General features: G+C 44.5%; 1 protein-coding gene across 1 annotated transcript in view; it reads right to left on the bottom strand.

The window, feature by feature from the left end:
- Nucleotides 1-23,623, bottom strand: part of CTNNA1 (catenin alpha 1) — a 252,171-nt gene that overhangs the window by 13,682 nt on the left and 214,866 nt on the right. The window contains exons 10-13 of the mRNA XM_061456451.1: nucleotides 20,766-20,858; nucleotides 8,765-8,921; nucleotides 3,449-3,649; nucleotides 1,747-1,898 (exon numbers count right to left, since the gene is read on the bottom strand). Coding sequence (XP_061312435.1) covers nucleotides 1,747-1,898; nucleotides 3,449-3,649; nucleotides 8,765-8,921; nucleotides 20,766-20,858 — 603 coding nt within the window. The remainder of the gene's footprint in view (nucleotides 1-1,746; nucleotides 1,899-3,448; nucleotides 3,650-8,764; nucleotides 8,922-20,765; nucleotides 20,859-23,623) is intronic.

Here is a 23,623-nt window from a genome sequence, read left to right as displayed (position 1 = left end):
TTCCCAAGCCCCCTTCTCTGCCCATCCACCCTAAATCCCCCAAAACCTGGGGTATACAAAGTGTAATTCTGCCTTTCAAGCTGTCAAGGGCAAAAACTCCTCTGGGGAAGATGAGGGATTGCAGGGGAGCAGGGAGGAAAAAGCAACAACCTACAGATACAGATTTTAGTTCTGAGAATACACTGCATAAATACAAAAATTACGTGTCTGAGTGACTTTTCCTCCTGGTGCCTGTAAAGAACAAGTGCCACTGGACAAAGATACAAGTGCGTCACCTTGCTTGCTCCAGGTTTGCTCAGCAGCATCCCCCTGTGAGCGTGGTTCCTCCTGTGGGCCAGTTTGAGACAAAGCCCTGGAGAAGCGGTGGCCTGGAGGGCTCTCTTATCCTAAATCCATCCTACACCTTACAGCCTTTGGAGAGCAAAGCCTAGCAATTGAACTTCTTTATAGGTCACTGCTGTGTCACCGGCGAGCTGCCGTTAGCTACTGGCAGCGGCACTAAAGCCGCGGCACCCTGACATCAGAGACGCAGCCGTGCGAGGCGCAATGTCAGCACTCCTGGCATCACCACTTCAGCTAATTACTCACAATGTGGAGCTGGCAGGCCTGCTGTCATGTCCTGCATGAGGAGGACTTCAGCAGGGGGTGAATCAAATTAGTTTGTCTGCATAGCAGGAAAGCCTTGATATCTTCATCTAATGCTGGTTGTCTATAAATCCCGAGCTTAACTTTGACAGAAATTATATGGGGAATTTTCAGCTTTTCTTCTGATTTCTCTTCTGATTCTTTGCTTTAAGCAGAAAACATGGAAGATACTATTGCAGTGGTTACTATAACCATGTATATTCTGGAGCTGCGCTGTCCTTAATTTACTTATCACCAAAATGTATCTGCCATGGTTACCAATCTGAAAGATGAGGATGGCGTCTCTGCAACGCATTTGTTTGAGTCAGAGGAGGAGCAAGATAAAAAGGAGTAAGGCCCCTACGTTTGCTTTTGCTGTGTCTGCCTCCTGAGCATTTTTACCAAGTTTCATTCAAGAAATGTGTCACAGGTCAGCCTCAATCAGAACTTTCTTTTCTGCAACCCTTCAATCAACTGCAGGAGCCCTTCTGCATCTTCCCTGCACGCCTCCTACCAGTCCAAGGCTGCCTGACCTACCAGAAATTAGGACTTCCAAGTCACAGTCACTGCACCTGAAACACGCCAGCACAGGAGAGACAAAGCCTCTATGAACTGCTCCCTGTTTACTGAGGTTAGCCCATTAACGAATTACACGCTCTAGGAACCAGAGGCTGAACTCATCCAAACCCCTTTATGACTAACTAGCATTAATTCTCAAAATTTACTTAATAAAGAGCCATCGGGTTTTATTTCTCAGCTCTCAAATGATCAAAAAGCATCTATAGTTATGAATCTACTTGCTGTTGTTAAATCAAAGGTCACTGATTTCAGCACATTAACAAGCAAGGCATTAACATGATTATTACAAAGGATGCGTGAAGGGTATTTAGCATCACAACTCTGGCTATCATTGATGCTCAGATCTGTTTAATGAATTTGAATCAAAATGTACTTCTGAAGCACTCCGCAGAGTGATTAGCAGTTTTTAAGACTCTGAATGTTAATACGAGCTAAACGCAAATTTCACGCTGTCTGCTCTCAACAGAACTGATGCCTGTCAGCTCAATAAAGGCATGGAAATGAGTGGAGAAACAGAAAGCTGTTCCAGTAAGTTCTGCTCACCCGGATCATCAGAACAGCTTTCCTGATGTCTCGTATCCCGTCATACACCAGCCGCGAGGCATCGATGAATTCGTTCTCATCCATGGGCTGAGCAGGGTCTGAACTCAGGGCTTCCACAGCAGCTTCTACTTGCTCAGTAAACCGCGGCATAACTGAAGCAAGAACACCAAAGAGCAGTCAGTGCCCACCCCAGTGCCACCTTCTACTACACACTCCTGTAAAAGTCATGTGTGTTTCTTCTTGTTAATTATCATTGCAAGCTCTGAAACAGTTCTATCTGCATTCAAAACATCCGTCATAGAAAGACATCAAAACTGCAACTCAAGTCTTGGTCCACTGTCTACTCTGCTGCTGTTTGGTCTTTTCCCCTTAGACAGTGAAAAGTTTACCCCCACCTTCTAGTGGACAACAAGAAAACACCTGGAGAAGCAGTTAGAAACTATGGGATAAAATATTAAGCATTTGTTTAATGTTCCCTGCAGACGTACATGATTTTTATTTGGGAAAAAACAGCATTACCATCACAAAGCTCAAGTTTAACAAGGGACTGGAAGAGGGCAGGTTGCCCTGCTGTACTGCAGTGACTCACTGCACCCTGGGAAGAACATCACAGAACCATTTACAGTCTGTTTGCTTCTTTAGTGTCACCCTTGATTCTTCATCAAAGTAATTAAAGCAAAGCCAACAACTAATAGTTGGCGCAGGGCTTACTGAAGTAACCAGAATCATTCCTTCCCTTGTGTAGATGTTACCAGCTAGCTCACAGGAAACACCCTCATTTATTGCTTGGGTGTGGTGGACTACAAGCTACAATGCTGCTTTAACAGTCCTGAAGATGTTTCACAAAATTTACCCTAAACTGTGACCCAAAATTTATTCTACTGGGCCAGTGCAGTAGATGGAGAGGGCTGGAGCTCTGCTCTGGAGCCAGGCTGAGAGAGCTGGGCTGGTCCAGCCTGGACAAGAGAAGGCTCCTGAAGGGGAAACCTCAGAGCAGCTCCAGTGCCTAAAGGGGCTGCAGGAAACCTGGAGAGGGGGTTGGGACAAGGGCCTGGAGGTACAGGCCAAGGGGAATGGCTTTAACCTGCCAGAGGGGAGACTGGGAAGAGCTCTTGGGCAGAAGCTCTCCCCTGTGAGGGTGCTGAGGCGCTGGCACAGGGTGCCCAGAGAAGCTGTGGCTGCCCCATCCCTGGCAGTGTTCAAGGCCAGGTTGGACACAGGGGCTTGGAGCAAGCTGCTCTAGTGGAAGGTGTCCCTGCCCGTGGCAGGGGTTGGAACTGGATGAGCTTTGAGGTCCCTTCCAACACAAAGCAGGCTGGGATTCTATGATTACATGAATGTGGCATAAATCTCTCTGTATCCTGAACACTTGCAGAGCTTGGTACAATACTGCAAGATGACCAGCGCACCTTTGAAGCCCTAACTCACTGTTAAGGATTCATTTATTGGTGTTTTTTAGCTTTCTACAGCTCAAGAACAGCAAGCATACTCAGGGAGACCTTGTGCACTGCTGAATTTTAAGCCAGTCAACACAGCAAAATTACATTTCTCATTTTGCAAGAGCTCTGCAAATAACTCACTACTTTTCATTACAGTGTATCAATGGAGTCTTTAACAGATTTCACAGGTACATTAGTATCTGGTTACCCAGGCACTTGCAAGCAATATGAATTTAGGGATCTTGGAAGTAATTGACTCTTACCTGTGTTGGACAGTAACTTCGTGGCTTCCAACACCTTCTCAGTGTAGACTCCAGGCTCATAGTTATCCATTTCCGAAGTGACAACATGAATGACTCTAGCAGCACGTCCTCGAATTGCTCCAGCTGTGCGGTCTAAACCATCAACATCTTTTTCTTGGAGAGCAATGACACATTTGTTTACATCTTCTAAAATATGATTCTCTGGTGGTAAAAGAAGGAGCATTTAGATGGTAATATCTTCTTTTCTGCTGCAGTCATCAGCATGGCAATTTCTCAGATTGTGACCTGCTCTATAAACCTCCAACGAGATGCTGTAAAGCATTAATTTTTAAGCTTGCTACAACCAGCAAACAGCTGCCCTTCCAAACTAGGTGTCAAAAAGCCATCAGTGGCATCCACACTTCTTGCCTCTGTTTATCCTTGATTTTACCAACAGAAAAGCTGAGTTCAGCTGAATTCTCCCCTAATGTGTTTCTTCCCATTTCCTCCCCTGGACTGCCAAAGCCCTTACTCCAAATACTTCCAAAGCACTCCCCCATCATTCCACATGCACTGGGTGATGAGGCACCCTCCTCTTGCCACACCTCAGCCACCCAGTGCTCTAATAGACTGGGGCACTTGTTGCACGTTTCTAGCTTCCTACATAGTGTTTCCCCACAACCACACACATACCATCAGAGAATATTAAGCTGTTAGTCCTCCCCTCAAATGTAAGACATAACACATGCGGTGATTTACACAGAAAGCGCTCCAGTGACAGAGTACTCTTTGCCTCTTGAGAAAACATAAAATAAAGACAAGACCTCTCTTTGTCATTTACTTTCTGAACACACGTTTTCTTTTTGACACAGAGATATTTCCCTTTATCATGCCCAAGAAGCTTGCAACGAGTAAAACCCCCCAAGAGATTTCTGAAAACGCCTGAAGAAGTTGGGATCTTCTTTTGGGGAAACGCATCCAAAAGGCCTTCTAAACTCTGTTAGAGACCTCTTTAGCACATCAGTACCAAGGCTTTGATATTGCCATCCAACAGCAGCATTTGGGCTTCTTGGTAAGAAACCAATTTGGAAGCATTTCTGCTCTGTCACTTAAAATAGTTTCCAGCGTTACTAACCATTGACTTAATCACACTGCACTGCCAATCCGTGCCACTGAAGTGGCTTTTATTCCCTACACAGGTAGTAAAAGAGCCATTTTGCAAGAGTTTGTAGAGCCGAGGAGCACATAGAGTTGAGTGATGGAGGATTTGTATAAACTGGTTGAAAGGATTGCTGCTGCTGGAAGTGTTATGCTTCATTTGCATAAAATTAACAGAGCCAGGTGCAGTATTGCAAGACTTTGGTAAGCAACCTGGGCACAAAATACACTTGTGTCATACCTCAGAAGCAACTCAGCCTGAACAAGTTCAGCCGAGGGCAGAATGTGGCCCAGAGAGAGAGAAGCGCAGGCTCATTAGTGATGTGACAAGTCAGTGAACAGGCAGCCAAGGTACAAGAGCTGCAGCAAGGAGCACACGGGGTTTGGGTATTTAAAGCAAGAGACAGACATCCCTGCAAGGTGCAAGAGTAAAAAGAAATCGGCATCAGGCCAAGACACAGACTGTTTATTGCTGAAATTCCTTAATGAATAAATTAAGCTGCCAACCATTTAAAAGCCTCTTTGGATTATAGGAACTTTAATAAAAGGCATGGACAAAATGAAGATGAATATTTAAATGCTTGCTGATCATTTCAATCCCTTCTGCAGATGTGAAGTGGCTAGAAAGACACTTCAAAGGCAAGGTAATCTCCCACGGGGCAGGGACCATCAGGTGCATCCACTGTGGTTATACTCTCCAGCTGGATGATAACAAATCAGATCTGACACTGTTCTGTGTGCTTGTATATACACACACTGCTACCTGTCCTACAGGCATGTGAACCCCAAGTGTGGGGCACAAAATGCCATCTGCTGAGGTCGGGACAGCAGAAGAGCCCAGGAGATGCTGACACACGGGTTCACCTCCAGCACTTCTGGGGATGTGGTAACGTGCATCAAAGCCAACAGCCTTCCCATGGTTGGGCAGGAGGAGAGTCTCACAGCAATGGAATGGAACAGAGAACGTGCCCATGACGTGGGGGTTGGAACTGGATGAGCTTTAAGGTCCCTCCCAACTCAAACCATTCTGTGATTCTGTGATAACACAGGCAACAGCAAAGAGATGTTGTTCTATAAATAAAAAAGGCAAAAAGTGGTGTCCCCCACCGCCTAACACTTTCACCTCCACCCACCTCCCCATTAAAGGGATTAAGAAATCCTCTTCCATACATCGCAAGAAGTCTGCAAGGGATCTGGGGGCTACAGGAGAGCAAAACCTAAGTAGTCAAGAGATCAAGCACCACAGATGCGTAAATAAAGCTGCTTTTCTGCTGTGTCCCTTACGAAAGGTCTTGGAACAATTTCCATGCTGAAGCTGTTCTCCCCTCTCTTGACAGAGGCACTGGAGGAACCCGGTCAAACAGCAGTGTCAGTAGACATGGTTATGGAGCAAATACTTGAGTGCTCATACACTTGCAAATAAAGTATTCATCTTGTAATAAAGGAGGACAATCATCAGGTCCAGCAATATTCATCTGGAGGCTCTTAAGATGAAACAGCTTTACTGTGAAGGACATCTCTTGCATAAACCTCTGTCAGTGGCAGCAAATGGAATGGATTTTTTAGGGGGTTTCAAAGGAGATCCAGGTAATTTCAGAACATTGAATTTGACAATTACACAGTGCTATCAGCAACTGCTCTAAAGAACAGAGAAAGTGGGCACGCAACCACAGCCCGAGTGCTTAGGGAAGGCACTGATGAGAGGGATAAGAATTACAGAAGGCACAGAAGAGCTTTGAAATGAGGAATAATGGAACGGGCAAAGCCTCTGCAGTCAAGAAAGAGATGACTAAGTGTAGACAGAAGTCTGTACACTTACAAACAGCACGAAGAAAGCCAGTGGGGAAAAAACCTTTTTCACCATCATCTATTACAAGCAGGGGCATCAAATGAAGCAAACAGGCGACACTGCAAAAATGAGGAGGCTCTTCACAGTTCAGCTGTGAACTCTGCACAGGATGATGGAGATGCCAGCGGTTTATAACGGTCAGAAGAATAACTAACACAGGCTTAAATGAGAAAAGTCTGTCAGGGACTGTTCAGCAGATAACACCTCTGTTGCTGGAGCTCCCCAAGCTGCAAATCACTCATGGTTGGGAGCTTGTAGGAAAGATCTTTAGGCTACAGGACTGCTCCATTCATTTCCTATGCCCTGACAATTAGCCACCACAAGACTGTTGTCCTAACTCAACAGGGCCTTAGTGCCATGCCCTCCATAAAATGTGGTATCCTCCAAGCTTATCTGCAGCACTGTGCATTTAATATCCATCTTCTGTGACATTCTGCTATTATCTAAACCCAGCCTCTCTTACACCAAGCTTTTTACCTGTGGATAATTGATACAATTCTGAAGCATAAGCTGCACAATGAAGCATAACTTCATGATGGACAGCACAAGATATTGTGGGAATGTGGTGAGAGCTTTTTAAACACAGACACAGACTCACAAGAGCTCTTTTAAATTCTGCTTACATCCCAGTTTGTAACTGATACAGACTGACATAAGCATCCTAATAACCTCAAACAGAAGCTGGTATAAATCACACCCATCACGATTTGATCCAGAGAGATGTTTAGACTTTTAGCAGATGAATTGGAGTTGTGGCATTCATATGGAAAACATTTATCAAAGTTCAAACAAACAATATTTAAACCAGTATTTATGGCTTTTAATACTTTCCTAACATCTCTTCAACAACACAGCATGTACAAATAACTGCATGATGCACTTGAGCATCTGCAGGAGTCTCAAACCACAGCACTGCCATGATGCCATGGCAGTGGCAAGCACACTCTCGAGCTGAGCTCACCCCTGAGTCAGCCTGCCACTGCCCCAGAAAAGCAGCATTCCCTGCTTACTGCCAAGCCCTTGACACAATTCAGAGCAACCCAGCAGTGGGACACCTCAGAAACACAGTACCCATCTCCTCAAATGACCTAGAAAGGATGCAGACCACTTGATTCCAGTGGCCTGACCCGCAGACTAACAGCTTTTTCTCTCTGAAATATTTTGCACGTTTGTGGGCAAACTCCAAGTGGAGCCGTGAACCTCAGCACACAATTCCCTCTAAATATATTTCCCCAGAAATAGGCTCCTCACAGCTGTGCAATTTCAACTACTGCTGCAGCAACGAGCATGCAGACAGATACAAACAGCCAGGACATTCAACTGCCTAAGAAGTTTATGCTGACTTATTGCAAAGAACGATTGTATTCAGAACCCAGGGAGCCACAATACAATATATATGATAACACAGGTATCCTGCTGTGGAAACACTACTTGGGTGGGTTTTTTCTTTTAAATAACAATAAAAAAATATGGTTTTTTAATTCAGGACCTTAATTTTTCATCTCCATTTTCTAGCTGTGTGGACCTGCTACTTCTGACTCAACACATCTTCCTGTGAAATTTCACTTTACGTCTGGAGTTTTTAGGTCATTTGAGATGCTCGAGCCTGTTCACACCAGAAAAATTAGACCCTCAGTGGGCAGCGGTAATGTGTGACTGGTATTGCAGACAGAATTCCTGTGGTTGGATCACTGTGTCCTCTGACTAAAGCAGAATTAGAGGATGTGGAAAGAAAAATGTCCCCATTGTTTCTAGGTCACTGCAGCTAATAGTGGGTGATGCTGATAAAACAGATCATCTTGGCAAGCTCTTTGCCAAATGGAATTATTAATCTATTATAATGATCTAATCTTCTTTTAAAACTTTACTAAAGCTGACATGGTTAAAAATACTGACAGAACATTTCTGTAAGAACAGTTTTATCTTAATTAACTTGTCTGACCATGGTTTGAGATTCGGTTTTGTTTATGTAAGAAGAGTTTAAGGTGAATGAGGGATCACCATTTTCACTAGTGCACAGCTTGAACACAAATGTGCTCTGTTTTCCCCACTGTTACTGGTGAGGTCTGTCTGCAGTAGCTAGGTGGTAATTCGTCGCTAGTTCAGCTAAGCAAGTCAAAAGCTTGAGACATAAAGTGTTGTCTCTTCATGCCACAATCTCCTCCTCTGTTTTCACACGTTGCTTGAGGGAAGATGACACCTACCAGGTGAAGGGTCCCAACACCTTCCAAAAACCTGAGAAGACTCCAGAGCACATGTAGCAACCACCCATTTCCAGGAACAAGCTCAGTTACGAGCAGGATCATTTCCAAAATCGAGCCTCTGGTTACCTGACACAGCCAAGAAGTCATCAATGGAAGTGATGTCATCGACAGCATCTGTCAGCACACGGACTTGCTTCTCCCACTGCTCTTTGAAGAGATCCATGTTCTCCTGAGCCAGCTTGCTTTGGGGTTTAGCAGCCAGAGCCAGTGCAGCATTAATGACCTGCATATTTAAAATATATCCTTAACAAAACAATTCGTTTCCATATGTTTATCCAATGAACTCAGCAGCAAACAAAACAAGTTTAATAGGTTTTCAGGAACTTGATGTTTGAACACAAAAGTGGTTTATTCTGTTGTTCTCATATCCAACTCATACTGCTTCACATTTATTATGGTGAGTTACTAGGAGCAAAAAACACTTGGCAAGTATTCACAAGAGCTAGCTTCACCTTTCTTCAACAGCTCATGTTAAAAAGGTGTTGCCTTCTCAGTACAGGTTGGGAGGCTAAGTATTTTAGACAGGATGACATTTAGTACACTGGAGGCTGCAATTCCTAAGCTACTTGCCAGAACCTGAGAAAAGAAGGTCAAAAAAGGATTAATCTCACAAAGCCTGAATTAGAAACAATATGCAAATACAAAATTAAACATAAATTTTGTATTTATCTTCTTTTCCTTAAATCTTTACTCTGTACCTTGCTAATAATTGTTATCACAGAACCAAAGAATGGTTTGTGTTGTAAGGGACCTCAGAGCTCATCCAGTTCCAACCCCTGCCATGGGCAGGGACACCTTCCACTGGAGCAGCTTGCTCCAAGCCCCTGTGTCCAACCTGGCCTTGAATACTGCCAGGGATGGGGCAGCCACAGCTTCTCTGGGCACCCTGTGCCAGCGCCTCAGCACCCTCACAGGGAAGAGCTTCTGCCTAAGAGCTCGTCTCAGTCTCCCCTCTGGCAGGTTAAAGCCATTCCCCTTGGCCTGTCCCTACAGGCCCTTGTCCAAAGCCCCTCTCCAGGTTTCCTGCAGCCCCTTTAGGCACTGGAGCTGCTCTAAGGTCTCCCCTTAAGAAGCCACCTCTTCTCCAGGCTGAACAAGCCCAACACTAGAGTATGTTGAGATTTCTATTATGTGGCAGAGCCAGATTAGCCAGGGAACGAGAGGGTACTATTTGATGCTCCTCCTGAACAACCCCTACTAATTTTCTCCAAACCCTGACACTGTAATTTACACCAAATCCTTGTTTTTCTGATTAGAACAAACACTACACATACTGCAGGGTAACAGCTTATGCTGTGCCAACTAATCAGTCTGTTAAGTGACCAAGAAAGCCCCTTTGAGTGTGGCAAGAAAGCACATCTCAAAAGCCTGCTCCTGTTCTTGCTGTATTGTGCTCCAGCAGAATGACCTGGAAACATGCCAGATGTGAGAATCCACCCACAATCAGACCAATACACCAATCCTAACCTTGTTTTCAAGCACCTGAGAGTTAGAGCTAATTAACTTACAAGTTCAAGGTATAATTTTTCTTCTTTACTTTAGGGCTGTATTAATTTCACAAAGTTGCCAGACTAAACACGCAAGCACCAGATGTTCCTCATTTGCCAAAATCCACTTTCTCTACCTGCTCCATTTAAAAGTGTCACGAAGCAGTGAAAAAAATATCTAACCCACTAAACATGGAAATGATGGTGATGTCAAACATATCACGATGGCACTGAATAGATCAGGCAGAAGAGGCTGATTCTCTCAAGGGATGCTAGAAATTAGCAGTGACTGAGGAAAATCCCCAGAAAAGCTCTACTGCTCTCCATGCTTCCATCCTGCCTCTGGAGATGGAGGCTGCAAGTCTGGGTCACTAATCAAAATAAGCTCGGTGCATTTGGTAACACTGACAAATGTGAGAAACAATTTGGTATAAGGGGCAATCTGTTCAGGAAACCTGTGGGATGAAACATGCCTTTGAAGTCCCCATTCTTCACGAAGAACATGGGGTCCTCTGCAGCTTCCCCTTCCTCAGAGCAGCCACTTAAGTCCTACCTTCTTGTGTAGGCAGCTGCACTGATTGGGATTGTCCCTTCAGAAACAGACCTCCTGCCAGCCACGGTCCACGCTGCCCCGCTCCCCTCACTCCCGCTGCCTGTTAAGATCATGGTTTTCAAGCCCCCCCCCCCCCCCCCAAAGCTCTGCAACACCCAAGAGATGATGTTTAAACATTTAAAATCAAACAGAAATAGAGGCTTTAGAAAGGGAAACATGTCCTCTGCTCAAGACCCCTGATCCTTCTATGTAATCACTGCCATTTCCTGCCCCAGTCTGACTGATGTAGTGAGTTAACTCTACATATACAAAGATTCATATAAAGATGAATCCAAATAGCAAGTGTCCTGGAAACAAAAAGGGTAAACTTGTCAACACCCCAGAAATCTGCTCTCAGCCTTCTTCCTGCTAGTAACTAGTGAGACAGAGAAGATGGTGATACCAAGAGTCAGGACTTTGTCTCCTGCTCTCTTCTAGCTGCCTGGGCTAATATCAGATATGAAAACATCCCTTCAGCACTGAGACAGGTCAGCATTAATGCCAGAGAAACATATGGCCTGTGTACCTGTGTGATGTATGTCTGGACAGCAGCATCTGTCTGAACAATTAATCTCTGTCAGCAGCACATATCCAATCCCAGATGCCCACGTTAAGCAACTCTTCACACATAATGGAAGAGCTGTCATAGATAGAGGGCTCAGCAAGTGCTCAAACAGGGCATCATCACCAAATGCAAATGCAGGAGGCACAAGCTGCACCATCGTCCTCCCACCAGGCAGCTTAGCCAAGTAAAAAAAGGGAATTTTTTATATGTTACAACAGCAAAAACGCATAGCCAAGGCAAATGTATTCTTAAGAAATGGCCAAGCAAAGCAAGAGCGTAAGATCTCCCTTACTACAGACATGTCTGGCATTTGGAAAGCAGCCAGCAGCAGATAAGGACAACCTGGTGGGGAAATCAAAGGCTATCAGGTGTCACTGCAGAGCAAAAGACAAACCTACAGCTCAAGAAACCTGTACAGGTATGTGTGTGCTTAGGAGGAAATCCAAGACAGCAGGTTCAGCTCCACAGCCCTTTACTGTAGCACATACTCTATCTCCATGTGCAAAGGGATCACAATATTCAGGTTTAGCAGGGATGCTAAAGCCCTTCACTCCATGTACAGCTCAGTATTTACATGGGTAAGTGATCCCAGACACGTCTCACATGTCTCCTTGAAGGAATGTCCCAGGGATTACTGACCATACCCTCCAAATTATCTATTTGAGTAAATACACTCTTACACGATGCCCTGTACTCACTAGAGAGTGACCAGTGCATTTTCTGGCACATGCTTAGATAGACAAGGGAAAAGGACAGGGATGCTGGATCTCTGCTGGGCTCTGGGGAGAGCCCCCCTGCAGTCCTGATCCAGCTCTGGGGCAACAGCACAAGAGGGAAGTGGAGCTGTTGGAGAGAGTCCAGAGGAGGCCACGGAGATGCTGCGAGGGCTGGAGCAGCTCTGCTCTGGAGCCAGACTGAGAGAGCTGGGCTGGGTCAGCCTGGACAAGAGAAGGCTCCTGAAGGGGAGACCTCAGAGCAGCTCCAGTGCCTAAAGGGGATTAAAATGACCCCCCAGTTTGGGTAGGGGGAAGGTACTTATTAAAGTACACTACTGCTTTTCCAAGAAACATGAAGTGTTAAGCAATTAATATGAGTAATTTACAGGAAGGATATATATATATGTATGTCAAATAATAGGAAGAACAAGTCCAGACTACCTGCAATGTAGCCAATTCCATGTAAAACATTTGGTACTTTCAAGGAAATATTCTGCATTTCAGAGCTTCTCAGGATGCTGCCAAAGCACTGTGATCACAATGACTCACTGAAGTTGTATGAAGAAAAGAATCAAACAGGGACATTTTGAGACTATCCAGAAGGAAATGAAGCATGGCAAGAAAGCACACTATTTTTATCGGTGCTTTGTTTCATGGAGCAATTGCAGTGTTCAACTCAGACAGCCCAGTGCTCAACAAGGTGGTTCCAGAAAGTTACTTGGAGTAGCTCACCTCCACCTCGGAGCTTCCTGCACCAGCAGCCAGGACTTGGCAATACATACCCTGAGATGGGGGAGGCTCAGAGTTCAAAAGACCTGCAGTGGATGTCTCAAACCCTCTTCTCATGTCTTTCATGGGAAGAAACTGCTTGGTGGCAGTTTCGTTTTAATGACTGTTATTATTTAATTCTTTTCCAATTTCTCTGTTGAAACTAAAGATGACAGACTGAATTTATGTATTTATACCTTTGAAGAACAATGAAAAGTGACTTCAAAAGCTCTCTTAAAAAATACACTACTCCAGGACAGAAAACACTGTAACCTCAGCTATACTTGACGGTAAATTCAAGCCACGGGGTCACTTAGAATTCATGGTTTTAGGCTTAATTTAGGATGGTTTCCAGGTTCACCTTCATAGCACCCCATGTAAAAACTGATAGAGGCTAGGAGAAAGGTCTTACACTTGGTGGTGGCTCTACAAACAACACTTTTGAACACTTGGCTGGCATGGCTGAAGGAAGAACATTACTTGGGGGAAGAAAACTACCACCTATTTATGTTGCACTGCAATCCCTAGCTCTTGTGCCTTCAGACAGTCTCAGTGCACACAGTGTCTGTAAGCCACACAACTCTCCATTTCAATGGCTACGAGCTTCCTGGGTTTTGACTCAGACTTTCAGATGGGGATCCAATCACACTGCAGGATCAAGTTTGCCTCGAGAAGAAGATCTAAGAGCAAAGGCAGAAGCAGTGATCTCTCTTTGTGAGCAACCTCAGCACGAGGATAAGGGAAAGAATGCTCTTCAACCTGCCAAAACTAGTACTGCACCCCCAGAGCGTGAGCAGCAGTCGAGGGAGGGGATTCTGCCCCTCTGTTGTGCTCTGGGGAGAGCCCCCTGCAGTCCTGATCCAGCTCTGGGGCAGCAGCACAAGAGGGACGTGGAGCAAGAGGAGGCCATGGAGATGCTGCGAGGGCTGGAGCAGCTCTGCTCTGGAGCCAGGCTGAGAGAGCTGGGCTGGGTCAGCCTGGACAAGAGAAGGCTCCTGAAGGGGAGACCTCAGAGCAGCTCCAGTGCCCAAAGGGGCTACAAAAAACCTTGAGAGGGGCTCTGGATAAGGGCCTAGTGATAAGATGGGGTTTGGAACTAGATGATCTTTAATGTTCCTTCCACCTCAAAGCATTCTAGGTTTTACGACCATGCAACGCCCCTCATTCTCTCCTGCGGTACAGATGGCTAGTTGTAAGGTAGAAGCAAAAGCATGATTCTCTAATCACAGCTTTCTAAATGGTCAACAAATGACTTCATGACCTCATCCCCAAAGCTGCCACAGCAGCTGAGCCCGGCCAGGACCATCCCCTTGCCCAGGCTAGACTGTAATACCCCTGTGTTTCTGTATGGAAGAAAGCATAGCTTGCCTACTGGTAGTTTGTAAGAAGCTGCTTGTGATTTAATTTTACATATGCCAGATGTCAAAGTTACCTCCAGCATTCACCCTACACATGTCCCCTTTCCTGCTCATAATTGCATTTTTGCTCTGAGTGGAAAAAAGTTTCACAAGCAGAACATTTAAGTCATTTCCAGTTACATCCAACCCCAGGTCTGCATCCCCATCTCTACTTGGTGCTAACCCTCTATGTAGCTCAATACAGCAGAAAGCACTCTGCGCACTCTGATGAGCTGAATGCCTGGAAGCAAAGCATACAGAAGACTGTTTTACATTTTCCCTAGCTATAATGGCAGCAACAAGCAAGTGTATGGAGGCTGATGTACCAAAAGAAGAATGCAGAATTTGCTTTGATTTCCCATACTTTGTTCCAATGTATAAACAGTACTTTGAGCACTTTCCTGCAAAACTAAATACAGGTATCTCTGCAGAGATATTTATTCTTCTTGTTACAGTGCTACAATGACCCACAGATACACATTCCATTGAAATAAAATGACTTTTTCCAGTTTAGCATATATTAGTGTGAATGTATTTATTGTTTGCTTATTGTGACTAGATAATTATGAACTCCCCATCTACACAAAAAGCATTTTTGCTTGTAGCTGAAGACTGACACTGTAGTCCCAGGCAATATAGAAGCTGCAAGAATTTTGATGCCACTTGTTTTGGTGTCTGTGCTGCTTCACTTTGCATTTCACCGACTTCAAGTGCTGAAGCTCTAGGGGTTTCAAGGACTCTATGTCTTTCCTAGAAGCTGTTCTGCTACTGCACTCCACAGATCACACTGTGCCTGTGATGAAAACATTGGGTCCTTATGGACTAACACACCTCCTTCTACAGAATTGAGTCCCTTTCTCCTATCTTTGCTTCTTTTTATGCACCAGTAAGTTCTCCAGTTTCTAATACAGTTTCTTGGATGGCCACTCCTGTGCTGGCTCTTCACAGCAAGCCTGCATGATGGGCTTGTTCAGCCTAGAGAAGGCTCCTTAAGGCGAGACCTTGTAACAGTCTTCCAATACCTAAAGGGGACTGAGAAGAAACCTGGAGAGGGGCTTTGGACAAAGGCTTGTAGAGACAGGCCAAGGGGAATGGCTTTAACCTGCCAGAGGGGAGACTGAGATGAGCTCTTAGGCAGAAGCTCTTCCCTGTGAGGGTGCTGAGGCGCTGGCACAGGGTGCCCAGAGAAGCTGTGGCTGCCCCATCCCTGGCAGTGTTCAAGGCCAGGTTGGACACAGGGGCTTGGAGCAAGCTGCTCTAGTGGAAGGTGTCCCTGCCCGTGGCAGGGGGTTGGGACTGGATGAGCTTTAAGGTCCCTTCCAACAGAAACCATTCTAGGATTTTATGATATAAAACTACAATCCAAGTGTTAAGTTTTTAATGTAAGTATTTCTACCCAATGCCAATAAAATGCTTCAAGCACCTGTAATTAAACAGTCTGGAGATAGATCTGCTAGTTAGTACATTCAAAAAATCTGACAGTCGTTCAAAGAGAAGAAAAAAGGGGAAAACTGTTCGGTGTGAAGTCTTCACTGCAAGAGAAAGGAAATTATCTCCTTCTCCAGAAGCCACCTGGGAACTGGCAGTAACTGGGGACTCACGGAGGAGAGCAAGCCTGACAGTCACGTTTGGGTCTGGTTGACTTTAGGAGGTTGACTGGAGAGGTTTCGTTTCTCTAACATGCTGCAGCTTCTAAACAAAAAGTTTTGTGCTATATGGAACCTCTACAAGGGATTCCTTCTGCTGTGGTATTCTGTCTGTGTCAGTAGGTGTGATCAGCATATGTAACCATCTGCCTCATCAGAAATCTATAAGCAGCAAATTGCTTTTCAAGCATTTCAAAATTGGAATGCAAGGATGTGGAACAGCAATTATTAATATAAGATGTTAATATGAGAAGAGCCAATTTATTTTTATATTTAAAAAAATGTAATTTAATCCAAGAATTATCTGGAGCCTGTTTAATGGGCAACACTCACATGACTGCACAGGGGCCGTTGAGCTATGCCAAACATGCTGTCTGGGCTAAGGTTGATATAGAGGGAGCAGGGAAGGGACAGGCAGAGATGCTGCCCGGTGCCCTCACTATGTTTCTAAGGAGGATGAGCTATTTGGGTGGAGAAGAAAGGCAACCAGCACTGGCTCAGGGTCACCCTGCCTCATGGATGGGAGAACAGGTCCTGTGTGTCCACACCAGGAAGGTGCAGGTCTACTGCTCCTGAAGGCCACTTCCCAGAAGATGCTCATTCTTGAGGGCAACAGGCTCCAGCTTTTGCTGGCAGAAGCAAACACCCAACCTGCTGGAAATTCTAATCCAGCAGTATTTTCTAGAACTCTCGGCCTGCCTGCAGTGTGGTTAAAAGTCTTCATGGAGGCTTTAAGGAACAAGCAAGTCAACGTATCGCTGGTTAAAGCAGCTTCAAGTGACAGCAGACTGTCACATCAAAAGGCTGGAGCAATACTCTTTCCTTTCAAGAGCTGTACTGGGGCATTTTCACTGTTGCTTTCTAAACACCTACAGCTTGTATGATCAGACGCACTCCTATGGTTAAGCTCTCAGACATCTTTAATGCAAAATGCTGTTACAAAACAGCTTTTGCAGGCTCCCAAAGCAAGTATTTCTTGGAAGCAGAACTCGCAGTTATGAGAGAGGATCCAGGTTTTCAAGTGGAGATAAACAAAATCTTTTGCTAATTTACCATTGGCAAGCTCTGTGTTTAGCAAGGAGGCAAAGAAAACTTCCCCCAGAGCTCTGCTAGGCAAATGGAAGCACAGGCAACTGTTCCAAGCATTTCACAGCAGTACTTTTCCACTTCCATTATGAAAGACATCTAAGCATTTTTTGTTTTAAACATTTAACTGGAGTGATGGAGGGCTTTTGTCCTTCATCTTAACCCATCACAGACTGGCCTGTTTCCCCACCACCTAACAAGGCATGAAGCTGCAGGGCTGCAGGTAACTCCTATGAGATGCTGGACGAAGTTGGTTCACTCTGATACAGACTTTCAGCAATGCATGTCCTCAAAGAATTCATAGAATCACAGAATGGTCTGGGTTGGAAAGGACCTTAAGATCATCCAGTTCCAAACCCCTGCCATGGGCAGGGACACCTCACACTACTCCAATTCAAGCAGGGTTGTAAGTTCACAAAGAAAAGCACCAGTGACCCCCCTAATGCCACCTTATTCCTCCCCTGTAAACCCAGACTAACATAAATCACCCAGCTGGCTACTACAGAGCAGGCACAGCTCCTCCTAACACTTCTTTCTGCATGATCAAAAAGGAGCTTGAAATATTATATTAAGTCTTAATTTCTGTGTTAAGTGTCTGGGAACTCACAAACAGGAAGGATGATGCTGCTCCTGAGGAAGAGCTGATTTACAGTAACGACCACACTACACAAATGTAACTCCTTGCTTTTGTACAGACTTCCCAGACAAAAAGTTTTCCACATCTTTTTCCTTGAAGAACTAGATTTTAAACCTGAGAGTGTGTGAAGATGATACTGGCAATGACTGGTTTCTTGTTCAAACCAAGTCTTCCCCAACCCATTTGAAGTGCTGCCTGTTCCTTACTCCCACTGCTGGCTCAAAAAGGCAAGTTACAACCAGGGACTGAGTAACTGCCTTGAAATACAGCTTTTATAATTAACTCAACAGCTTCATTTCTGCAGAAATCATTCTTTAGCCAGGAGTTTCCCACTCCCAGACTGGCCTCTACTCAGCTAAGCTATTTAAGAGGGACTCAAGTGCATTAAATTTCAGTTTCATCCTTTCAACCACAGCAATACCTTGAATTAGATTTCATACATCTTATTTCTGTGTGGTATTGATACAGTCACTTGAGTTTCAGAGACTATTGTAATTACTGATTGACTTCACTCATTCTGAATCTAGCATCTTCCTGAAAAAAAAAACATCTAAGCCAAAAAACCCCCAAAGCATATAATGTTGGGTTTAATCTGTGTTTCATGCCTAATTCACATGGTTATTCAGCACAGACACCAGAAGGATTCAAGAAGCAGCTGTGAATCTCATCAGGAATAAACTGCAAAATAGACAGATAATTGTCTGAAAAGGAAAACAAAATTCCACTATGTTTCCTATCTGGAAGCATTCAGAGATTATACAGAGTAACCCAAGTTTGGGAACAGTCAGTATCGCGGTTGAGGATGACAGCATGCTGAGTCGCTTATCCTGTATTGTTAGGAAGAAACCCAGATGCCATTTGTAAAACAGTTCAGACAAGTGCCCCTAATTATCTCTCAGGATTCACAACATATTTAAATACTCTCGGGGCATTAAAGAATCAACCAGAGAACATGTAATGTAATATAAAAGCCCTCTTTCAAGGGCTATGAACATCTATAGTGTCATTTACTAATCTCTTGGTGATGACCCTGAAATCAAGGCAAGACTGTGCAGTGCATCTGAACTGCAGCTTGGAAGTTCAGATCTGTGACCTTTGTAAAGCCACAACCCATCAGTTACAGCCCTTGTCCATTTATAGATAATCAAAGCTTCCAATGTGTGTTAACTACATTATCCATAATCCCTGAAGTCAGAGGTTAACAACTGCACTTCATGAGATGTGACTAGAGCTTGGTGACTACTGAATGGAGTTTGTTCATTATTTCACGTCGACTATCATGCTGTTTATTTTTTAAAGGAGTGGGTTTAAATAAATAGGTAGCTGTTGGAAAAGCAAAGCAAGAAGAGTAGGAAATACACACAACTTCGGTAATAGGGAGGGAAAACCACCCCCACAGACTTGGACAACTACCAGAAGCATTTAGATTCAAAGAAAACCTAACTTCCTTAGGATGTTTATTTTCAAAAGCATCAGCATTTGTTTGGAATAACATGCAGCAGACACCCGTATTCTTGAAGATAACCACAAGAAATCATTATATCCAGCCTAGTTAGTTATGTTAGGAAAAAGCAAGCCCTTACACGAGACAAGATGCATTTTTAAAAGCTTTTTCTTCCACATGCTTTGCTCCAACTGTAAAAATTGACCTTTGGTTTTAACAAGCCAAAGACACCACTTGCCCCAGGGGCGGGAGGCAAAGACCTGCACAGCCAGCAAAAGCATGGGCAGGAGTGGGAACCACAGAAGTCCACCCCAGGACAACAAAAGGCGTCCTAGATAGTATTGAATGTTTTATGTTTGGGTGCCTATCTTCACCTATTGAACAGGTGAACAGTGCTGCTGAACAGCGCCGACTTACAAGTAAAAGAAAAGGTAAAACAGACCTGCTCTTCACACTGTCTTCACCTATTCCCACGGAACTCCCTTCCTGCTGAGGCAGATAGCAGTGAACACCCCTCTCTTCCTTTTGACTAGTTTTCCCAATATATATGGGAAAACCTGAACAAATTCCAAATAATCCTGAGACAATTCACCTTTTTTTTACCTAAAATGCCATTCAACCAGTTTTTCCGAGTATGTACTTTCCATTAGCTCCTTGTTACCAACACCAGCTTATTTCTTTGGCTTAGATCTGAATTTCCTGTTGCTTTAAAAAATGCAAATTACAAGAATTGAAAGTGCACTGTAGTCTTCAGGGGTTCAGCCAAGTATCTAGTTGTTGACATTTAAAACATCAGGGCTGTCAAAATGCAAGAGGTTAGTCTAATGCTTATATAATCTCAATTTCCTTGTTTCCATTAAAAAGTTACTAATTAAAAGGTAGTCTCAGCCAGGTTTGAGCTCTTCACACATAGCCATCTTCTTACTCTACTGAGAAAATTTTTTTGTGGCATATTTATATTCTACTCAGGCAAAAAATAATATATCTATAATTCATCTTACAGCCTGCACAGGAGCAGTGGTAACATCTTCCTGCAGGATGAATGTGCACAGTAAACCACTGCAGCTTTACTGGTTTACTGTCTTGCAGGCTGGTAGAATACTCCAGCCAAATGAAATCGGAGTTCTTGTGTAAAAAAGACCCCACTCATATCACTAATTACTGTTACATATTTTAAAGTTTCCAAGTCTTGATGACTACTCCTGCATCTCACTCGCTACACAGCAGCTCCAGGTGCCTAAAGGAGACTGACAAGAAACCTGGAGAGGGGCTTTGGACAAGGGCCTGTAGGAACAGGCCAAGGGGAATGGCTTTAACCTGCCAGAGGGGAGACTGAGATGAGCTCTTAGGCAGAAGCTCTTCTCTGTGAAGGTGCTGAGGCACTGGCACAAGGTGCCCAGAGAAGCTGTGGCTGCCCCATCCCTGGCAGTGTTCAAGGCCAGGTTGGACACAGGGGCTTGGAGCAAGCTGCTCTAGTGGAAGGTGTCCCTGCCTGTGGCAGGGGGGTGGAACTACATCATAGAATGGTATCACAGATCATCATATCGTATCATCATAGATGAGCTCTAAGGTTTCTTCCAACCCAAACCACTCTAGGATTCTACATATTAAGGTAAAAATCAAGTTCTGCAGCGAGTCCACAGAGCCACAAACAGGGCAAAACATGTACTAAGCAGGGCCACTGCCCAACTTATCTGGGTATGTCTTAAGTTCTTATGCTCTTCATTACCTGGGGACACAGGGCTTCAAGCTGGCTGGCTGACATGCGAACCAATTTCACACCTTCTTCATTGTTCGAGATGGAACAGGCCAAGTTGGCAACCTGTGTTAGAGATGGGAGAAAACAAAACACAACTGTTAGAATTGGGGTTCATTTCCCTCAGTAGGAACCTTTTTACTTGTCCCCAATGGCGATCAGTAACCCATCATGAAATACAAAGCATCCACATTCATTCAGTTCTAACCAATTTGGAAAGTGCTAATGACATCTGTTCCTTCTCCAGCCATGAAATCATAACACATCCAATCATAAAATCACAGTCATTCAAACAGGACAAAGAGATCCTTGTTACCATTGGTTCTGGGAAGTTCTCTCCAATAAAATGTACAAGAGCATCACTGCAGCACCTCAAGTGATAGTTACACAGCCCATTCCCACTCGAGTGAGACAGCAGCAGCCACACAATTAAAAAACCCAATCCAGCTCCCATGCATCTGAGGATTAAATATTCTGATGTCTGTAGGCACAGGGATGCTCCCTTTTCCTTGGAATGTTTCTAAATCCTACTGTGTGTCATCCCAAAAGCACTCGGAGGCTCACCAAGCAACTGGCCTATGCAAGCATGGTGGTGTTGCAAAACTCTGGCTGTTTTGCTGGTGCTGCACAGAGCAAACCTCTGCAGCAGGATACGGGTATTTGAAAGCTTGAGGTACTTCTTATCTAGCAGAGACTGCTGTTATCAGGCAAGGGTTCCTCTAGAATGCTGTGATTAATCAAATAAAACCATTTCCTGGTACAGGCGATCGTGAAGATCCATCAACAAGTCTTCAGAATACAAATAGCATCTTGTGGTGCTAAAAACTTTACTCCAAAACCTTGACCCGCTGCACAGCAGCATCCTTAACTAGGTCATCTTGAACGAACAGAGATGGCCTTCCATAAACACCTGCCTTAAGAGCACAGAGGAAGGGGACAGCACAGAATTTTTTGGTAATTGAAGATACTCCTCCTATCAGAGCTACTCTCAGGGGAAGGAAGTCTGAAGTAAGTTACATTTCCTAGTTGACAGGTGAATGACAAGCATGTTATTCTGAGCCATTTGAACACAGAAAGCTGTAAAAATAGCACAAAGTGAACTGAGATGAACAGTGAGTACTGTCCTTTCAGAGAGAGCAACCTGCAACCCCCCTCAGTAAATGTGCTGTAGAAGCATCATCACAAGCCAGCAGGCTCTCAGTTAACACCAGTGAACCAGATTTCTCCATATATACTTTTCTCTATAAGCTGGGGAAATTCCATTCTCCCTTTAATTAAACTACCCTCTGCATTCATATCCAAGTCATTCTGAAGTAGTATCTGCAGCTACATCACATGCTTTTCCCCCTCCCCAAGCCATTCCCTTGTAATGATGTTCCCGCACAGAATACATTACTGTCCCACAAATCATCAACCACATGCCAATATACTTGAACAGCAGTTTTCATCAATTCCATTATCAGTCTGGGGACCAAAAAGCAAACTCCCATTGCAGAGCACACAGCCCCTTTCTCGCCCTGGTTCCAAATCCAGTTACAAAGGATGAAACCAGTGCACTGTCAAGAAGAGAGGTATGTCTTCAGCACTGAACAACCAAGTAAACAGATGCAACAGCATATATTTGGATGCAAGCAAACTGAAGTTGAAAGAAAGACTATGAGCATCAACAACACAGAAAGCTCTTCCAGCTTTCAGGAATATCAGAGTCCTACTCCTCAACTTTCCTTTCCACCAGGCTTTGTGGACAAGACCTACATACTAAGAGGTGGAGTTGCAGCAAGCCCTGAGCATAGAGCTGGGCTGTGCAGCTCACACCCCCTTATAGCCAAGGCTCTCTTCTCCCTGCTGTCACCACGTCTGCTGCCGGCTCCAGCTCAGTTCCTCTCTGCAGCATACCACCAAACAGCTGTGCTCTCTAGAGAGCCCCAGCAGAAAGGGATCTTACTCTGCACAAAGAGTTTTTTCCCCTGCAGATTTGCCGTGTCTTAAATCCCTAGTTCACAGCGAGCTATAGTATATTATACTTTTGTTTAAAGGCTCAAAAAATCAAAAGACAGTAAGATGCCATGATTTAAAAGTCAAATAAAGACTTTGCCGTTGTTTTAAGCACAGGTCATATTTTTGGGAAACACCCATTTGCCAATATTTTTTATGGTCCATATTTCCACATCGTTTCTACCCCCGCAGCAGCAGTTACAATCTCTAGGAGCAAGGAGAACACAAAGCTCTATTGAGTAAGGGCTGAATAAAAGCGACATTGAAGCACCACAAAATCAGCCTCTCCGAGATCTGGAGATGTTGCACTCTCTCTCAAGCCAAGTGTGATGAATCAAGCACAGAGAAACGCCGCTCTGTCTGAATACAGAGAGGCAAAGAAGTTTACAATGGAGTGTCCCCACCGCCGCACAATGAAATTTCGCTTTTTTGCACAGTCATTTCTGAGCCGTCATTTTTCTTCTCAATACCCCGCTAATGGCAATTCTCCTTTAGAAACTGCCCGACTGGGGCTGCCAACCTTCATGAAAGAAGTGTGTGTGCTTCCCTGACTGAGGGTCTTTGGCAGTTTAAGACAACCCAACTGTTGGCTGCTACATCCCATCCTACTGCTGCGTCTCCAAAGCTCAACACTTCATTTCAGCATGCTCGTCCAAAAGAAAGCTATTCGCTTTGGGGGATTAGTTGCCCTGCCAGATTAGCACACAAACTTCCCGGCAAACTGTGTGCTGAACATCAGAGCAAAGCAGGGCTCTGGGAGCAGCAGAGATGACTTCAGAGTGCTGCAGACACGGCTGTAAATTCACCGCAACGCAACGTTTACTGCGCCCGTGGGA

The sequence above is a fragment of the Pezoporus flaviventris genome, unplaced genomic scaffold (assembly GCF_033815535.1).
Source record: "Pezoporus flaviventris isolate CSIRO_AGI_PZ_B2104156 unplaced genomic scaffold, CSIRO_AGI_Pfla_v1 ptg000023l, whole genome shotgun sequence".
NCBI classification, from domain to species: domain Eukaryota; kingdom Metazoa; phylum Chordata; class Aves; order Psittaciformes; family Psittacidae; genus Pezoporus; species Pezoporus flaviventris.
Note: the sequence above shows the minus strand (reverse complement) of the source record. Positions and strands in the feature narration are given on the sequence as shown.